The sequence below is a fragment of the Saimiri boliviensis genome, chromosome 2, assembly GCF_048565385.1.
Source record: "Saimiri boliviensis isolate mSaiBol1 chromosome 2, mSaiBol1.pri, whole genome shotgun sequence".
Lineage (NCBI taxonomy): Eukaryota > Metazoa > Chordata > Mammalia > Primates > Cebidae > Saimiri > Saimiri boliviensis.
The window spans coordinates 86,387,262-86,406,615 of record NC_133450.1 but is presented as its reverse complement, the minus strand read 5'-3'; the positions used below and the strand labels follow the sequence as shown (position 1 = coordinate 86,406,615).

The window sequence follows — 19,354 nt, the reverse complement described above, 5'->3', positions numbered from 1 at the left end:
TACAACTAAATTATTTTTGACTATAGTCACACTCTTGTGTTAGCAAAAGCTAGGCCTCAATCATTCTATATATATTTTTACACCCATTAACCATCCATCCCACCTGCCTCCAAATAGCCATCCCAGCCTCTGGTAACCATCATTCTACTCTATCTCTGTGAGTTCAACTGTTCTAATTTCCAGTTCCCAAAACTAAGGAGATGCGAAGTGTGCCTTTCTGTGCCTGGCTTATCTCACTTAACAAAATGGCCTCCAGTTCCACCCATGTTGTTACAAATGACAGGATCTCATTCTGTTTTATGGCTCAATAGTACTCCACTGTGTATGTCTACCATATTTTCTTTATCTACTTGTCTGTCAATGGACACAGCTTACTTCCAAATCTTGGCTATTGCAAATAGTGCTGCAATAAACATGGGAGTGCAGATACCTCTTTGATACACTGATTTCCTTTCTTTCGGTTATATTCTTAGGAGCAGGATTGCTGGATTGTATGGCAGCTCTATTTTTAGTTTTTTGAGGAACTTCTTAACTATTTTCCATAGTGGTTGTACTGATTTATATTCCCATCAACAGTGTATGGAGGGTTCCCTTTTCTCCACTTCCTCACCAGCATTTGTTATTGTCTGTCTTTTGGAAAAAAAGACATTTTAATTGGGGTGAGATAATATCTCAAAATACTTTTGATTTGCATTTCTCAGATGACCAGTGATGTTCAGCACCTTTTCAGATACCTGCCTGCCATCTGTATGTCTTTTTTTTTTTTTTTTTGAGATTGAGTCTCACTTTGTTGGCCAGGCTGGAAGTGCAGTGGTGCAATCTTGGCTCACTGCAATCTCCATGTCCCAGGTTCTTCAAGTGAGTCTCCTGTCTCAGGTTCCTGAGAAGCTGGGATTACAGGTGCCCACCACTAAACCTGGCTAATTTTTCTATTTTTAGCAGAGATGGGGTTTCACCATGTTTGCCAGGCTGGTCTCGAGTTCCTGATCTCAAGTGATCTGCCCACTGTGGCCTCCCAAGGTGCTGGGATTACAGGTGTGAACCAGCACATCCAGCCCCATTTGCATGTCTTCTTTTGAGAAATGTTTATTGAAATCATTTTCCCGTTTTAAATTTGATTATGAGATTTTTTTCCCCTAGAGAGTTGTTTGAGCTCCTCATATATCCCTTGTCACATAGGTAGTTTGCAAATGTTTCCTCCCATTTTGTTTGTGGGTTGTACCTTCACTTATTTATTTATTTATTTATTTATTTTTAAAGGCAGGGTATCACTCTATAGCCCAGGAGTACAGTGTTGTGATCTCGGCTCACTGAGGCCTCACCCTCCTGGGTTCAAGCAATTTTCCTGCCTCAGCCCCCCAAGTAGCTGCAACTACAGGAGCATACCACTATGTCTGGTTAATTTCTATATTTTTAGTAGAGATGGGGTTTCGCCATATTGGCCAGGCTGGTCTCAAACTCCTGAGCTCAGGCAATCTACCCGCCTCAGCCTCCCAAAGTGCTAGGATTACAGGTGTTAGCCACCGTGCCTGGCCACTTTGTTGCATTTACCCTTTGCTGTAAATAATTTTTTTTAACTTGATATGGTCCCACTTGTCCTCTTTCATTTTGATTGCCTATGCTCATGGGGTATTACCCAAGAAATATTTGCTCACTCCAATGTCCTAGAAAGTGTTTCCAATGTTTTCTTTTAGTCATTTCATAGTTGGAGGTCTTGGATTTAAGTCTTTATTCCATATTTTCTTTTTTGAGATGGAGTCTCACTCTGTTGTCTAGAGTGCAAGAGAACTGCAAGGTCAAGAGAGCGAGACCATCCTGGCCAACATGGTGAAACCCCATCTCTACCAAAAATACAAAGTTAGCTGGCATGATGGCAAGTGCCTGTAGTCCTGGCTGCTAGGGAGGCTGAGGCACAAGAATCACTTGAACCTGGGAGGCGGGGCCAGTAAGCCACGATCACCCAACTGCACTAAAGCCTGGCTGACAGAACAAGACTCTGTTTTTAAAAAAAGAGAGAAAAAATCTCATCTTAAAGCATCATTTTGGGAAAAATTTTTAATAAGATTATGGTTGGAAAATAGCCATTTTAATATATGACCTAAATAAACTGTAAAACAAGAGACATTATGTAATATTAAATGATATGTTGAAATGAGCTAAGTATAAAGAGAAGGGTCAGATCTAGTCAGTGGAAAATTAGCTGAAAAGGAACATTTGTTTTTCTCTTAAATTATCATAGGACAAGATAGACTCAAGCTGGGTATTAAAAATATGTTAGGGGTTGGGTGTGAGACACCACACACTTACAGGCATGAGATGCCACACACAGCTAATTTTTGTAATTTTAGTAGAGATGAGGTTTTACCATGTTGGCCAGCCTGGTCTTGAACTCCTGGCCTCAAGTGATCTGGCTGCCACGCTTCCCAAAGTGCTGGAATTACAGATGTGAGCCACTGTGCCTGACCGATACATTACATTCTTAAATTAATGCATATTATATAAAATGTCGATATTGTCACAATTTGCAAATTTATAAAATATTACTAAATTTGGTAAGTTTTCTTCCACTTTATCAATTTACAAATTGTGTTATTACCAGTATGTTGTTAATACAAGTAACTATTTCATGTAGAATTAATGTATGAGGGTATTTTTAAGATAGAATAAATTTTCATTCAGTGTTCTTTTGTAATCCAATATGGAGGAGAGCACTGGCTGAATATTTTTGGTTAACTAACTTGGATTCAAATTACTTTAACACCTCTAGACCGGGTATGGTGGCTCACGCCTGTAATCCCAGCACTTTGGGAGGCTGAGGTGGGTGTATCACTTGAGGTCAGGAGTTTGAGACCTGCCTGGCCAATATGGTGAAACCCTGCCTCTACTAAAAATACAAAAAAAAAATTAGCCAGATGTAGTGGCGCCTGCCTGTAGTCTCAGCTACTTGGGAGGCTGAGGTAGGAGAATCACCTGAGCGCATGACGTGGAGGTTGCAGTGAGCCAAGACTGTGCCACTGCACTCCAGCCTGGGCAAGAGCAAGATTCTGTTCCCCTGCCAAAAAAAAAAAAAAAACCCCAAAAAAAAACCACCACCAAAAAACAAATTAGGCTGGGTGCGGTGACTCATACCTGTAATCCCAGCACTTTGGGAGGGTCAACAGATCGAAAACATCCTGGCCAACACACTGAAACCCAGTCTCTACTAAGAATACAAAAAATTAGCCAGACATGGTGGCATGCGCCTATAGTCCCAACTACTTGAGAGGCTGAGGTAGGAGAACTGCTTAAACCTACGAGGTGGAGGCTGCAGGGGGTGGAGATAGTACCACTGCACTCCATCCTGGGTGACAGAATGAGACTGTCTCAAAAAAAAAAAAAAATTGAAAATTCATACATTTCTAAGAGAGTTTCTGAAGTATTTTAAATACTCAAAAATGAACTTCATTCCTACTTAACAAATGTAGTCTTATCCACAAAGCACTTTCTTATCCACCCAGAGAGGCAGTAATGCATAGTTGTTGACTTGAAAGTCAACTTAAAAGTGAACTTGAAAGTCAGATTGGAAACACTTCTAGGCTAAGTGGTCTTGGGCAAGTTACTTAGGGTCTTTAAGTCTTCTCTCAGCTATAAAGTGAGAACAATAATATCCACCCCTCACAGAGGAGTTGTGAAGATAAAATGAGATAATCAATATAAAATACTTACTATAGTGCAAGGCATCAAATTGCTCCATAAACAGAAGATGTACTCATGAGTATCATCTAAATCGATCTCAGTTTCTGTGTCTATCTGCTTCTGTCTCCTTTTTAAGAGAAAAAGATGAATCTCTCTGCTTGTACTATGGAACCATCACTTTCCTTATTCCAGTTTTCACATTTCCCCATTTTCCCCTTTCAATTTAAAAAGTGACAATTTTTTATTATCAATCAGCTTTAAAAATAGCTAAATTTAAAGGATTGTTACTTAAGTGTAATATTCTGTGGAAAAAAATTTCCACTAGAGACTTATAAAAGAGGAAATAGAACAAATAAATTTATTTCTTTAATTTGGTTTATCCAGAACTGTACCTCCACTTTTCACTTCTAATCCCTAAACATAAAGCAAAAAAATCAAACAAAACAAACCTCATGCCAACTAGCTGAGTTTACAGTAAAAACAAAACAAAACAAAACAACAACAACAACAAAACAACCAACCTCAAAAACCTTGGGACTGAATATACTTCCGAGAGATGTCAGTAATTTAAAACCAAGAGGTAGGGGAAACAGTCATGACATTAATATAAAAGTTGATGTGGTAAAAGGAGAACCAAGGAGTCGGAATAGGTAAAGAGCTATGCAGATATCATTTTATGAACCAAAGATCTAGAAGCTATGTGATCTAGACAGGGGCCACATAATCTTAGTTAAGAGCCAGCAGAAGTTATTAGAGGGTGATGAAGGAGGGCCATTAAAATGAAATGGAATAACAAGATCTAAGATACAGAATTAGGTAAGGATATGAATCCAACAGTCATGATAATATGTAGAATATGAGAAGCAAAACTGACTTAAATGAGTCTGTTTCTAGGACAGAAATGGTTTATTTACAACCCATTTTTATACCTTCAAAATTCCTGCCTGGATAAATAGTCATCTCACTTTCTTTTTTTTTTTTTTTGGAGACGGTGTTTCGCTGTTGTTACCCAGGCTGGAGTGCAATGGCACAATCTCGGCTCACCGCAATCTCTGCCTCCTGGGTTCAAGCAATTCTCCTGCCTCAGCCTCCCGAGTAGCTGGGACTACAGGCGTGCACCACTCATGCCCGGCTAATTTTTGTATTTTTAGTAGAGGCGGGGTTTCACCTTGCCGACCAAGATGGTCTCGATCTCTTGACCTCGTGATCCACCCGCCTCGGCCTCCCAGAGTGCTGGGATTATAGGCGTGAGCCACCGCGCCCAGCAGTCATCTCACTTTCTAGACCCACTGGAATAGCCCTGAAAGCACTGCTCTCTTATGGTCTCCTCACTCTAATCTCAGAAATCAATCTAGTTATGCTGTTGAAAACCACAAATCAGCTGGGCGCGACGGCTCACACCTGTAATCCTAGCACTCTGGGAGACCAAGGTGAACAGATTACCTGAGATTGGGAGTTCGAAACCAGCCTGGCCAATACAGTGAAACCCCCATCTCTACTAAAAAATATAAAAAATTAGCAGGATACAGTGCACGTGCCTGTAATTCCAGCTACTAGGGAGGCTGAGGCAGGAGAATTGCTTCAACTTATGAGGTGGAGGTTGCAGTGAGCCAAGATTGTGCCACTGCACTCCAGCCTGGGTGAGTGAAACTTCATCTAAAAAAAAGGGGGAAAAAGCACAGATCTTAAGGCAGGGCGCGGGGACTCACGCTTATAATCCCAGCACTTTGGGAAGCCAAGGCAGGCGGATCATGAGGTCAGGAGTTCAAGACCAGCCTGACCAACATGGTAAAACCCTGTCTCTACTAAAAATACAAAAATTAGCTGGGTGTGGCGGTGGGTGCCTGTAATTACAGTTACTCGGCAGGCTGAGACAGGAGAATTGCTTGAACCCGGGAGACAGAGGTTGCAGTTAGCCAAGACTGCGCCACCGCATTCCAGCCTGGGAGATAGTGCTAGACTTCGTCTCAAAAAAAAAAAAAACAAAACAAAATTAGCCAGGCATGGTGGCATGCACCTGTAATCCCAGCTACTTGGGAGGCTGAAGCAGGAAAACTGCTTGAACCCAGGAGGAAGAGGCTGCAGTGAGCTGAGATTGCATCATTGCACTCTAGGCTGGCAATAAGAGTGAAACTCCATCTCAAAAAAAGAAAAGCACAGATCTTCATAGAATCATGAGCCTCCCAAAGTGTTGTGATTACAGCCATAAGCCACTGTATCTGGACCCCCAAATTAAAATTATTTATAAGAAAATCATGAGGATGGCTTGGTGCAATGGCTCATGCCTGTAATCCCAGCACTTTGGGAGGCCGAGCTGGGTGGATCACTTGAGGTCAGGAGTTCAAGACCACAGACTGGCCAACATGGTGAAACCCTGTCTCTACTAAAAATATAAAAAATTAGCTGGATATGGTAGTGTGAGCCTGTAATCCCAACTACTGAGGAGTCTGAGGCATGAGAATCTCTTGAACCCAGGAGGCAGAGGTTGCAGTGAGCCAAGATCACATCACTACACTCTAGCCCGGGTGACAGAGCGAAACTGTCTCATAAAAATAAATAAATAAAATAAAATAAAATAAAAATAAAATCGTGAGGTAAATGTGTATTTTGCAAAGATGATCTGCTCAGGTTAATTGTAGAAAACCAGGTAGAAGTACAAGGAAATAAGAGATATAAATGATAGCAGAAATCAGGGTTATTTCCTATTTGTTACCAATGGACAGGTGCAGAATAAAAAGTTTAATGAAAGGTTCATGGAGGATGTTATTATAAGTAATAACTAACAGAGACAGACTTTACTTTGTTACCAATGAAAGAAACACAGAGGTATTTGTCCAGAATTTAGCAATAGTAAACCACAAAACTAGCAATGATAAGAGAACTTTCCAAGTCAATTAATATCTGTGGTCAGAGAAAATGTTCTGTGCAATAAAAATCATTGTTCGTACTATATTAGTTGGAAGTATGAGGTTGACTGGTAGATAATATTCACAAAAAATGGGTCAGTTTAATACATCCATTGTGACCCCATGATGGCAGAAGGCTTACCAAAGTCTATAAAGTCAAAGTCAAGGCCAGACATGGTGGCTCATGCTTGTAATCCTAGAACTTTGGGAGGCCGAGGTGGGTAGACTGCCTGAGGTTAGGAGTTCGAGACTAGGCTAGGCAACATGGCAAAACCCCATCTCTACTAAAAACACAAAAAGTTAGCTGAACATGGTGGCACACACTTGTAATCCCAGCTACTCGGGAGGCTGAGGCACGAGAATTGCTTGAACACCTGGGAGGCAGAGGTTGCAGTAAGCTGAGATCATGCCGTTGCACTCCAGCCTGGGTGACAGGGTGAGACTGTCTCAAAAAAAATAAAGATAAAATCAAGTGTGGTAAAAATAAGTAGATAAAGATGAAATCATGAAGTTAATAAGCAGAGAATACTTTGTCCATTGACAAGTATATACATGTTTCTAAAACTTGTATATAATTTTCAATGGTTCGGTATACTGAACCACCACTTACTGGTCCTCTAAACACCACTTTGGTGTATAGAGAGTCACTAAAAAGCCTAAACCTAGGCCAGGTGCGATGGCTCACACCTGTAATCCCCAAACTTTGGAAGGCTGAGGTGGTTGGATTACCTGAGGTCAAGAGTTTGAGACCAGCCTGGCCAACACAGTGAAACCCCATCCCTACTAAAATACAAAAATTAGCCAGATGTGGTGGCAGGTGCCTGTAATCCCAGCTACTCAAGAGGCTGAAGCAGAAGAATCACTTGAACCAGAGAGGCAGAGGTTGCAGTGAGCCAAGACTGTGTCACTGCACTCCAGCCTGGGCAAAAGAGTGAGGCTCTGTCTCAAAAAACAAAAACAAAACCAAAAACCAGACAGGAGTTAGAACAGAGACAGAGCCTTAAACAATGCCATTAATAACTAGAAAGCACATATACCTCCCTTCCCTTCTTATCAAAGAAAAGTCCACAGCTCAAATACCTCTACACTTTGGATGACAAAAGATCTTAACACACACTCCAAAAAATTAAATAAATAGCAAAAAAATATTTTCATAAATAAGGTTTTGTAAATTCCTAAGGAAATCGGTACAACCAGTAAAAAAACTGGAGATGATCCTTCCTTGCTAATCATTTTTGTCCTGCCATCACAGACTTTCCCGTTTGCCTAGGTCCTGATATGCAAATGATATAACATAATCATGAATACCTGGACTCATCAAGATCCTCTCTGAAAAGTCCTAATAAAAATTAGGCTGGGCTCAGTAGCTCATGCCTGTAATCCCAGGACTTTGGGAGGTCAACGTGGGAGATCACTTGAAGTCAGGGATTTGAGACCAGTCTGGACAATATAGTGCATCCATCTCTACTAAAAAAAATTAGCTGGGAGTGGTGGCACCCACCTGTACCCACCTCCCAACTACTTGGGAGGCTGAGGCAGCAGAATTGCTTGAACCTGAGAGGTGGAGGTTGCAGTGAGCCGACACTGTGTCACACACTCCAGCCTGGGCAACAGAGTGAGACTCCATCTTAAAAAAAAAAAAATCCTTGCCGGGCGCGGTGGCTCAAGCCTGTAATCCCAGCACTTTGGGAGGCTGAGGCGGGTGGATCACGAGGTCAAGAGATCGAGACCATCCTGGTCAACATGGTGAAACCCCGTCTCTACTAATGGTGCAAAAAATTAGCTGAGCATGGTGGCACGTGCCTGTAATCCCAACTACTCCGGAGGCTGAGACAGGAGAACTGCCTGAACCCAGGAGGCGGAGGTTGCGGTGAGCCGAGATCGCGCCATTGCACTCCAGCCTGGGTAACAAGAGTGAAACTCCGTCTCAAAAAAAAAAAAAAAAAAAAATCCTTAACAAGTAGCCCCTCTAGGCTGGGCACAGTGGCTATCGCCTGTAATCCTAGCATTTTGGGAGGCTGAGGTAGGCAGATCATGGGGTCAGGAGTTCAAGACCAGCCTGAGGTTGTGATGAGCTGAGGTAGTGCCACTGCACTCCAGCCTGGGCAACAAAGTGAGACTCCATCTTAATAAAAAAAAAAATCCTTAAAAAGTAGCCCCATTAGGCCAGGCGTGGTGGCTCCTGCCTGTAATCCTAGCAGTTTAGGAGGCTGAGATAGGCGGATCATGAGGTCAGGAGTTCCAAGACCAGCCTGAGGTTGTGGTGAACCGAGATTGCACCACTGCACTCCAGCCTGGGTGACAGTGCAAGACTGTGTCTCAAAAAAAAAAAAAAAAAAACGAGCTCCACTAACAAAATAACAGAATTATAGATATTTATGTCTGATGGCCAGTTTATTATAGACTGGCAATTTATTACGATAAGCCCCTAGTTATAAACACCACTCAGGTAGAAAAGCACTCTATCTAGATGTTAAATTTACTGTTTGCCGAAAGGATATCCTTTTTTTTTTTTTTTGAGATGGAGTCTTGCTCTGTCTCCCAGGCTGGGGTGCAGTAGCACGATCTCGGCTCACTGCAACCTCCGTCTCCCCGCTTCAAGTGATTCTCCTGCCTCAGCCTCCTGAGTAGCTGGCGTTACAGGCATGTACCACTATGCATGGCTAATTTTTGTATTTTTAGAAGAGACGGGAGTTTCACCACGTTGGTCAGGCTGGTCCTGAACTCCTGAACTCAAGGGATCCACCTGCCTCGGCCTCCTAAAGTGCTGAGATTATAGGCATGAGCCACCATGCCTGGCCTGAAAGTGTATCTTGAATTCTGTGAGATAAAATGTATTTATATGATAGATGTTCCAAAGAGAAAGAGTTCACAGTAGTAGAAAGATGAAAAACATGGCGATTATTATAATTTTTCCTTTTTTTTTTTTAGAAACAAGGTCTTGTTCTGTCATCCAGGCTGGAGCGCAGTGGCATGATCACAGCTCATTGTAGCTTTGACCTCTTGGGCTCAAATGATTCTCCCATCTCAGCCTCCCAAGGAGCTGGGACAACAGGGATACACCACCATGCCTGGCTAATTTTTTGTTGTTTTTTTGTTGTTGTTGTTTAGCAATGTATTCAAGTATAAGTGAAGTATAAAAATAGATGAAAAGAGCACAATGTTAAACTTGTTAATGTAAGTCTCATTTTTCTGTAAGCTTATAATTTTTCATATTAAAAAGTAAAAAAAAGCTTTTCCCTGGTGTGAGTCCATCCTGAGTGGCTGTTCTTTTGAGCAGTCGTCGTTTATCTCCGTCCGCCTTCTCTTCCACCTAAGTGCGTGTCGCCACCCGATGGAAGATTCGATAGACATGGACATGAGCCCCCTGAGGCCTCAGAACTATCTTTTCGGTTGTGAACTAAAGGCCGACAAAGATTATCACTTTAAGGTGGATAATGATGAAAATGAGCACCAGTTATCTTTAAGAACGGTCAGTTTAGGGGCTGGTGCAAAGGATGAGTTGCACATTGTTGAAGCAGAGGCAATGAATTACGAAGGCAGTCCAGTTAAAGTAACACTGGCAGCTTTGAAAATGTCTGTACAGCCAACTGTTTCCTCTGGGGAGCTTTGAAGTAACACCGCCAGTGGTCTTACGATTAAAGTGTGGTTCAGGGCCAGTGCATATCAGTGGACAGCACTTAGTAGCTGTGGAGGAAGATGCAGAGTCAGAAGATGATGAGGAGGAGGATGTGAAACTCTTAAGTATATCTGGAAAGCGATCTGCCCCTGGAGGTGGTAGCAAGGTTCCACAGAAAAAAGTAAAACTTGCTGCTGATGAAGATGATGATGATGATGATGATGAAGATGATGATGATGATGATTTCGATGATGAAGAAAAAGTGCCAGTGAAGAAATCTATACGCGATACTCCAGCCAAAAATGCACAAAAGTCAAATCAGAATGGAAAAGACTCAAAACCATCATCAACACCAAGATCAAAAGGACAAGAATCCTTCAAAAAACAGGAAAAAACTCCTAAAACACCAAAAGGACCTAGTTCTGTAGAGGACATTAAAGCAAAAATGCAAGCAAGTATAGAAAAAGGTGGTTCTCTTCCCAAAGTGGAAGCCAAGTTCATCAATTATGTGAAGAATTGCTTCCGGATGACTGACCAGGAGGTTATTCAAGATCTCTGGCAGTGGAGGAAGTCTCTTTAAGAAAATAGTTTAAACAATTTGTTAAAAATTTTCCGTCTTATTTCATTTCTGTAACAGTTGCTATCTGGCTGTCCTTTTTATAATGCAGAGTGAGAATTTTCCCTACCGTGTTTGATAAATGCTGTCCAGATACCATTGCCAAGAATGTGTTGTCCAAAATGCCTGTAGTTTTTAAAGATGGAACTCCACCCTTTGCTTGGTTTTAAGTATGTATGGTATGTTATGATAGGACATAGTAGTGGTGGTCAGACATGGAAATGGTGGGGAGACAAAAATATACATGTGAAATAAAACTCAGTATTTTAATAAAGTAAAAAAAAAAAAAGTAAAAAAAAAAAAACCCAACAAAACAACAAAACAAACAATAAAAACCACGGTATTACTGTTTTGGCTTGCTGGTCACTAAGAGTAACAGTGGCATTTTCCCTGGTAACTGGCCACCAGGATAGCCGTTCCATTTATTTCTTGTACAGGAATAAGATGATAGAGAAGAATGGTGTTTTATTTGTTCTATGTAAAATTTATCTCTATAAATCTAGAAATATAGCCGGGTGCAGTGGCTCAAGCCTGTAATCCCAGCACTTTGGGAGGCCAAGGCGGGTAGATCACGAGGTCGAGAGATCGAGACCATCCTGGTCAATATAGTGAAACCCCGTCTCTACTAAAAATACAAAAAACTAGCTGGGCGTGGTGGCGCGTGCCTGTGATCCCAGCTACTTAGGAGGCTGAGGCAGGAGAATTGCCTGAGCCCAGGAGGCGGAGGTTGCGGTGAGCCGAGATCGCGCCATTGCACTCCAGCCTGGGTAACAACAGCGAAACTCCGTCTCAAAAAAAAAAAAAAAAAAAAAAAATCTAGAAATATCATTATGTCCACAATACCATCTTGTCTCAAACTCCTTTGCTCTTCTATCCTTTGCTTCACCCACTTAATAAACCCCCAAACAGAACAACAACCCAGCTAACCTCATGCCTATACTGTCATGAATACACTTGTAGAAAAATCACAAAGTGGCATATTTATTTAATCATTACCGTCTTCAACATTTCCTGGTTCTCTTGATTACAGTCTAAGCTTTCTCTCATGTGCTACAAGGACTATTTTAAACATTTTTCCTTCAAATTTGGAAATATACCATCTCTCCACTACTCAGTAGATAATCTTGCCTCTCACATAATAGAGAAAACTGAAGCATACAGCAGATTTTTGACTTCCTGTCATCTACAAAAAAAGATGTGCAAATTTACCTATAGCTGTACTCATAAACTATTCCTTCTTTCCTTTACAATGAAGAGGTCCCTTTTAAAAATCAATGGTCAGGCCAGGCCCCACGGCTCATGCCTGTAATCCTAGCACTTTGGGAGGCAGATAGCTTGAGCCCAAGAGTTTGAGACAAGCCTGGCCAACATGGTAAAATCCTGTTTCTGCAACAAATTGAAAAATTAGCCAGGCATAGGGGTGTGTGCCTGTAGTCCCAGCTACTCGAGAGACTAAGGTGGGAAGATTGCCTGAGCCCCAGAGGTCAGGTTGCAGTGAACTGAAATCGTGCCACTGCACTCTAGCCTGGGCAACAGAGACACACCCTGTCTCAATAAAAAATAAAAATAAATAAATACAAAAAAATAAATACGGGCCGGGCGCAGTGGCTCACGCCTGTAATCCCAGCACTTTGGGAGGCCGAGGCGGGTGGATCACGAGGTCAAGAGATCGAGATTATCCTGGTCAACATGGTGAAACCCCGTCTCTACTAAAAATACAAAAAATTAGCTGGGCTTCGTGGCACGTGCCTGTAATCCCAGACTCAGGCGGCTGAGGCAGAATTGCCTGAACCCAGGAGGCGGAAGTTGCGGTGAGCCGAGATCGCGACATTGCACTCCAGCTTGGGTAACAAGAGCGAAACTCCGTCTCAAAAAAAAAAACAAAAAAACAAAAAAACCCACAAACAAACAAAAATAAATACAACCAAAGGTCAATCTCCTTTACTTATAAAAGTTTCTTTTCTTTTTTTTTTTTTTTTTTTTTTGAGACGGAGTTTCGCTCTTGTTACCCAGGCTGGAGTGCAATGACGCGATCTCGGCTCACGCAACCTCCGCCTCCTGAGTTCAGGCAATTCTCCTGCCTCAGCCTCCCGAGTAGCTGGGATTACAGGCACGAGCCACCATGACCAGCTAATTTTTTGTATTTTTAGTAGAGACGGGGTTTCACCATGTTGACCAGGATGGTCTCGATCTCTCGACCTCGTGATCCACCCGCCTCGGCCTCCCGAAGTGCTGGAATTACAGGCTTGAGCCACCGCGCCCGGCCCTACTTATAAAAGTTTCTATCTTTTTTCTCATCTCCTTAGGAGCCTTTTAACATTAATTATCAACCTCTCCTGAATCTTTAATCTCTCTATTAAATATTACAATATTTAACCATGACCAACTATCTCATATTAAGAAACAAAAACTGGCCAGGCATGGTGGCGTGCCTGTAGTTCCAGGTGTTTGGGAGGCTGAGGCAGGAAGACAGTTTGAGCCCAGGACTGCAATGCTGCAGTGTGCTATGAGCATATCTGTGAATAGCCACCATACTCCAGCCTGGACAAGACAAGGAGACCTTGTCTCAAACAAAACAAAACAAAGCAAAACCAAAAAACTCTTCCAGGGTTCTGTACTCCACTAGTATTATGAGTCATTATGTCTGAGCCCCCCTTATAGACAAAGAGTTGCCTACAATCTGTTTCTATTCCCTGATATTCTAATCATTTCTTAATTTTTAAAAAGCTGTTTCAACATTTCACAAGTTTCCATTAATCAAATCATTTCTTAATCATTTCTTAACCAATTCAAATTGGGTTTCTTCTGCTGCCATAATTCTTTACCCTAACCCCCACTTCTACTAGCTCCATCTCCAGCATTCTTACCTTGCCCATCTTCTCAACAGCAGTTAACAACTGAGATTTCCATCCTTCTTGAAACACTCTCTCTTGGCTTCCAAGATCCCATATTCATTCATTCTTTTTTTTTTTTTTTTTTTGGAGACAGAGTCTTGTTCTGTGGCCCAGGCTGGAATGCAGTGGTGCGATCTTGCTCACTGCCCCCTCCGCCTCCCAGGTTCAAGCGATTCTCCTGTTCTCCTGCCTCAGCCTTCCAAGTGGCTGGTACTACAGTTACCCACCACCACACCTGGCTAATTTTTTGTATTTTAGTAGAGATAGGGTTTGACCATGTTGCCCAGGGTGGTCTTGAAGTCCTGCTTTGGACTCCCAAAATACTAGGCAATTCACCTGCTTTAGCCTCCCAAAGTACTAGGATTACAGGCATGGGCCACTGTGCCCAGCCCCCATATCCTTTAGATTTTTCCTCTTATTTGCTTCTCAATCTGCTTTGCCAGTTCTTACTCCCCTGGTTGATCCTTAAATGTTGGCATGCCTCACATCTCTGTCCTAGGCCTTCTCTTTTTTTCTCATACCATATTTTATCTGTACACCAAAATTGTTCCACTGTCAAACAATTTATCCAGCATTTTCACTTGAAGAGACGCCCCAGAAAGCAGCTCTAACAGTCCAAGGCTAATCTTATATCTTCCTTCTCTTCTACTCTTCTGTTTCAATAAACAGTTACAGCTAGGTGCAATGGCTCACGCCTGTAATTCCGAACCTTTGAGAGGCCAATGTGGGAGGACGCCTTGAGACCGGGAGTTTGAGGTCAGCCCAGGCAACACGGCAAAACCCTGTCTCTACTAAAAACACAAAAATTATCCAGATGTGGTGTGAGCTTGTAGTCCCAGCTACTTGGGAGGCTAAGGTGGAAGGATCGATTGAGCCTGGGAGGTCAAGGCTGCTGTGAGCTGTGATCATGCCACTGCACTCCCACCTGGGCAACAGAGTGAGACCCTATGTCAAAGAAGCAATAAACAGTTCCCCACCATTCATCCACATCCACAACCCAGAAATCATTATTTATTTTTCACACCCAATCACCAAATCTGGTTGATTACATTTTCTAAATGTCTTTGGAATCTGTCTACTCTCCATTCTTTTACCATCCTAGTCCAAGTCACTATAATCTCTTAATTGGCTCCTTGCAAGAGTCTCCTAACTAAACCCCACATTTACTTTTACCTCAAAGTCCAAAGCACCTTAATGTGCAAGAAGCAGGAAGATACACACCACTAGTGACATACTGTTTAGTCATAGACTTTAAGGTTTACTGAGAAAAACTTAAAAGCAGAGAAATAGCAGACTCCACACATTCCCTGAGTTACTATTACCTCATAGAAAGGTGTTTTTAGTTCAGACTTCCCCAATCATATAAGAAGATTGAGAATACCTAGCTGACCAGTAAAGGACTTCCTGGTAGGGGATATGGTCTCAACAGAAAAGGAAGCATCTGGGAGGCTGCATAACCATCACCAATGACAGCCAAAAACTTTGTTTCCTCACTGAGCTATCTCATTTCTGCTCACTCTTGAGTCAGAGAGAAGAAAAAGAATGAAGGGCTATTTTTCCTCTTGAGACTTTACAAGATCTAGTGCCTGCCTATCTATTTAGCCTTTCTTCATTCCTTTTATTCAGCCTCCAAAGTAGCTGGGATTACAGGCGCCCACCAGCATGCCTGGCTAATTTTTGTATTTTTAGTAGAGACAGGGTTTCACCATGTTGGCCAGGCTGGTCTTGAACTTCTAACCTCAGGTGATCCACCCCCTTCAGCCTTCTTAAGTGCTGGGATTACAGCCATGAGCCACTATGCCCGGCCTCAGGTATCATTTTAAATGTGACCTTCTCAAAGAAGTGTTTCCTGACACTCCCTAAGTTATAAGTCCTGATAAAAGCATTCATAGCTTGTGCTAAGTATCCTTAACAAAATGTATCTCAATAAAAATACATGAATACTTTATTTGTGTAATTGTTTAATATCTGCCCCTTGTCAAACTAGGAGGTCCTTAATAGGCAGAAACCATAGCTGCCTTGCTCATGGCATACTCCTACTACGAGTGAGCACCCAGACATGATACATTCTCAGTAAATATTCATTAAATAAGTGAGTAAATCCTAGACTTGAAAGGTAAGGTTAAGTAAGAAGCAAAATGATTTAGCAGTATTCACCATGTAGCAATAATTCTGATCTTGAGGTCCTTTGGCCTCAGATTTCTGAGGAGTGTGGATGACTCTGGGCCCATTTCTGACATACATCTAGCTAAAATTAAACAAATGAGCTATTGCTATAACTAAGACAGGAATGGGAGAACAAGGGCTTTAGGTTATTCTTACATAAGGAAACAAATCATCATTTTATACTATTCTGTGTAATTCATCGACTAAAGTGTTGAAGAAAATATGAAGATGCAATTCACAACTTTAATAAGCTACTTTCATTTGGAAAAAAAAAATGACACATTTACATGGGAAGAAAACTGGTAACTAGGTATTAACCAATAAGGGCTTAAAAAAAAGATGATGTAGTCAATAACAGCTACAGGATAGTTAGACAATGGTAATCCGCCTTAGCTGAACATTAAAATCACCTGAAAAGCACTGAAAATTAATGATGCTCAGATCCCACCTCCAAAGATTCTCATTTAATGACGTTGGTGGTAGGTTCTGGGTATTGGCATTTTTTAAAAAAGCTTCTCATATAGTTATAGCATACAATTTGGGTTTAGAATCACTGGTTTGAGGAGAGTGGAAGTATCTTTACTAAGGACTTAGTATTTGAAATGCTTCTTAAAGGATGGGTAAAATTTGGACAGGCAAAAAAGAATGAGAAGAGCTTTCCAAATAGGGATTAAGGAGTGAGATAAGGCAGTAAAGTGCAGAATTTAGAAGGCATAATGTGTGTATGGGATGGAGGGTTATCAGTGAATAGACACCATTTTGGCTGTAGTAAAGTGTTGGCGCATAGAACATATCTTGTATTTTTACCCCCTATGCATGAAGTGCTACTGAACATTTTTGGTGTATTACTGATGGCATCACAACAGTATTCTGCTGTACTAGTGAAGAAGTCTAGGTATAAGTTGAGAAACTTCTGAACTGATAGCTATAAAAACAAAAAGGATGGATATAAGAGATAAAAAGGGTAAATCAGTAAATGTTTTTCACAGAGAGCCATAAATGGCACTATAAGAAGAATTTAAAGCTACACATTATTAGAGAATTTACTGTCTGGTCACATTAAAGTTATCAAACTTTAATAATAGCAAACATTATCATAAAGGCAAATCATCTAAATAAATACAAAAATTTATTTATTTGAAATTCCTTTAGCATTGAAACATAAACTTCCATCATTAGACGTCATCCTAGTTCTGGCAGGGCACAGTGGCTCATGCCTATAATCCCAGCACTTTGAGAGGCTGAGACAGCAGGATCACCTGAGGTCAGGAGTTCGAGATCAGCTTGAACAACATGGAGAAACCCCATCTCTGCTAAAAGTACAAGATTAGCAAGGAGTGATGGCACATGCCTGTAATCCCAGCTACTCGGGATATTGAGGCAGCAGAATAGCTTGAACCCAGGAGGTGGAGGTTGCTGTGAACCAAGAATGTGTGACTGCACTCCTGCCTAGGCAACAAGAGCAAAACTCCACCTCAAAAAAAAAAAAAAAGTAATTGTTCTATTTACATCTCTAGGGTTTATCTTTTTATCTTCTTAGAAAGAAAATAATAAAATATTTCTTAATGCAATGATCTGTGAAAAAGATTTAAAAAAACAGAAAGTGATTTGAGGTTAACACTTCAATTGTTAATCATCCCATCCTTAAGTACAGTATTTAATAATTACCCTCATAATTTGATGGTTAAGAAATATTATGCTAAAATCTTTCATAAGCAGACCAGAAGACATCTCTAAATTAAGCTCCTTTGTTTTAGGATAATGATTAAATAGCTATTTCTATATCATACCTTGTATTTGGTCATGGTGCTAAAATGATTATTCCGAAAGAACACGCAAAGTTCTCCTTCCTGAACCGTTGAAGTTAGTTCACATAATCCATGGTATGTCAGTTGAGTGGCTGTGTTATTTAGAAACTGCTCAGCTACAAAGCCTATAGAACCAATGCATAATATTAGATAGAAGAATAATTTCAAAATTAATAAGTTATTCTTTTTCTATTTACAGTGTATTCCAAGTATGGAAAAAAGTAAATCATTATAATACTTTCCCTACTACTTCATGATGGCTCCAAATTAGAGATTTGTCTTTTTAATTTTGCTATGAAGTATGTGTATATAGACATTCCCATCCTGAAGAAATAGTTACGTCAAATTCTTTTTTATAAACAAATGCATTTACTTATACTTCACCTACTATCACAAAGGATTTCAAGCAGGCTGCAGTAAAAAAGCAGACACAATAAAACTAAAACCCAACAAAGCAAATAACAGAACAGGTGCTAGCAATTTTCAAGAGGTAGGAAAGAAAAATGTCAGTTAACAGCTACCTCCCCAATAGCAAGGTGTTTTCAAATTAAAAGTAGCCTTAACAAATTGAGTAGCTTAAGATTTCACAAAAATCCTAGACAGATCCCGGTGGAGAAGCTGAGGTCAACATCAGATTTGAAATATTTAAAGTGGATACAAAACTATTTCAGCAATGCAGACAATTAAGTGTGTTGTTGGGGGCGATGGTGCTATTAGTAAAACATATCTCCTGATATCCTACACAACAAATAAATTTCCGTTGGAATATGTACCAACTGTTTTTTGACAACTATGCAGTCATAGTTATGATACATGGAGAGCCATATACTCTTCGACTTTTTGATACTGCAGGGCAAGAGGATTATGACAAATTACAACTGCTGAGTTATCCACAAACAGATATATTTCTAGTGTTTTTCAGTGGTTTCTCCATCTTCATTTGAAAATGTGAAAGAAAAGTGGGTGCCTGAGATAACTCACCACTGTCCAAAGACTCCTTTCTTGCTTGTTGGGACCCAAATTGATCTCAGAGATGACCCCTCTACTAGTGAGAAACTTGCCAAGAACAAACAGAAGCCTATCACTCCAAGGACTGCTGAAATGCTGGCCCATGACCTGAAGGCTGTCAAGTATGTGGAGTGTTCTACACTCACACAGAAAGGCCTAAAGAATGTATTTTGACGAAGCAATATTGACTGCCCTGGAGCCTCCAGAACTGACGAAGAGCCGCAGGTGTGTGCTGCTATGAACATCTCTTCGGAGAGCCCTTTCTGCACAGCTGGTGTCGGCATCACGTTAAAAGCAATGTTTAAATCAAACTAAAGATTAAAAATTAAAATTCGTTTTTTTAAAAAAAAATCCTAGACAATTCTTAAATTGTAATCTTCTCAATTCTTGCTTTAAAAGTAGGCATAAGACTGAACAGAAAGCCGTGGGATAAATGATGCCATTTTTAATGTTTTTTGATGCCATTTTTATCCTAATCTCCTCCAACATATGCCACTCATGTAGATGTATCAAGTTCAGAAATAGATATTATGCATTTTGTTTCTGAAATACAATAAAATATACAGAAGTCATTTGGGGTATAATTTAAAATAAATTATATATATATATATATATATATATATATATATATATACACATACACACACACACACACACACACA

General features: G+C 40.7%; 1 protein-coding gene and 2 pseudogenes across 2 annotated transcripts in view; 2 read left to right on the top strand and 1 right to left on the bottom strand.

Moving 5' to 3' along the window:
• The window catches only part of MINDY2 (MINDY lysine 48 deubiquitinase 2), a 102,235-nt gene that overhangs the window by 14,773 nt on the left and 68,108 nt on the right, over positions 1 to 19,354 (bottom strand). For both annotated transcript variants that reach the window (XM_010339609.2, XM_003928980.3), the window contains exon 6: positions 17,667 to 17,809. In XM_010339609.2, coding sequence (XP_010337911.1) covers positions 17,667 to 17,809 — 143 coding nt within the window. The remainder of the gene's footprint in view (positions 1 to 17,666; positions 17,810 to 19,354) is intronic.
• LOC104651554 (nucleophosmin pseudogene) lies at positions 9,901 to 11,098 on the top strand (annotated as a pseudogene).
• LOC101042684 (cell division control protein 42 homolog pseudogene) lies at positions 18,104 to 18,937 on the top strand (annotated as a pseudogene).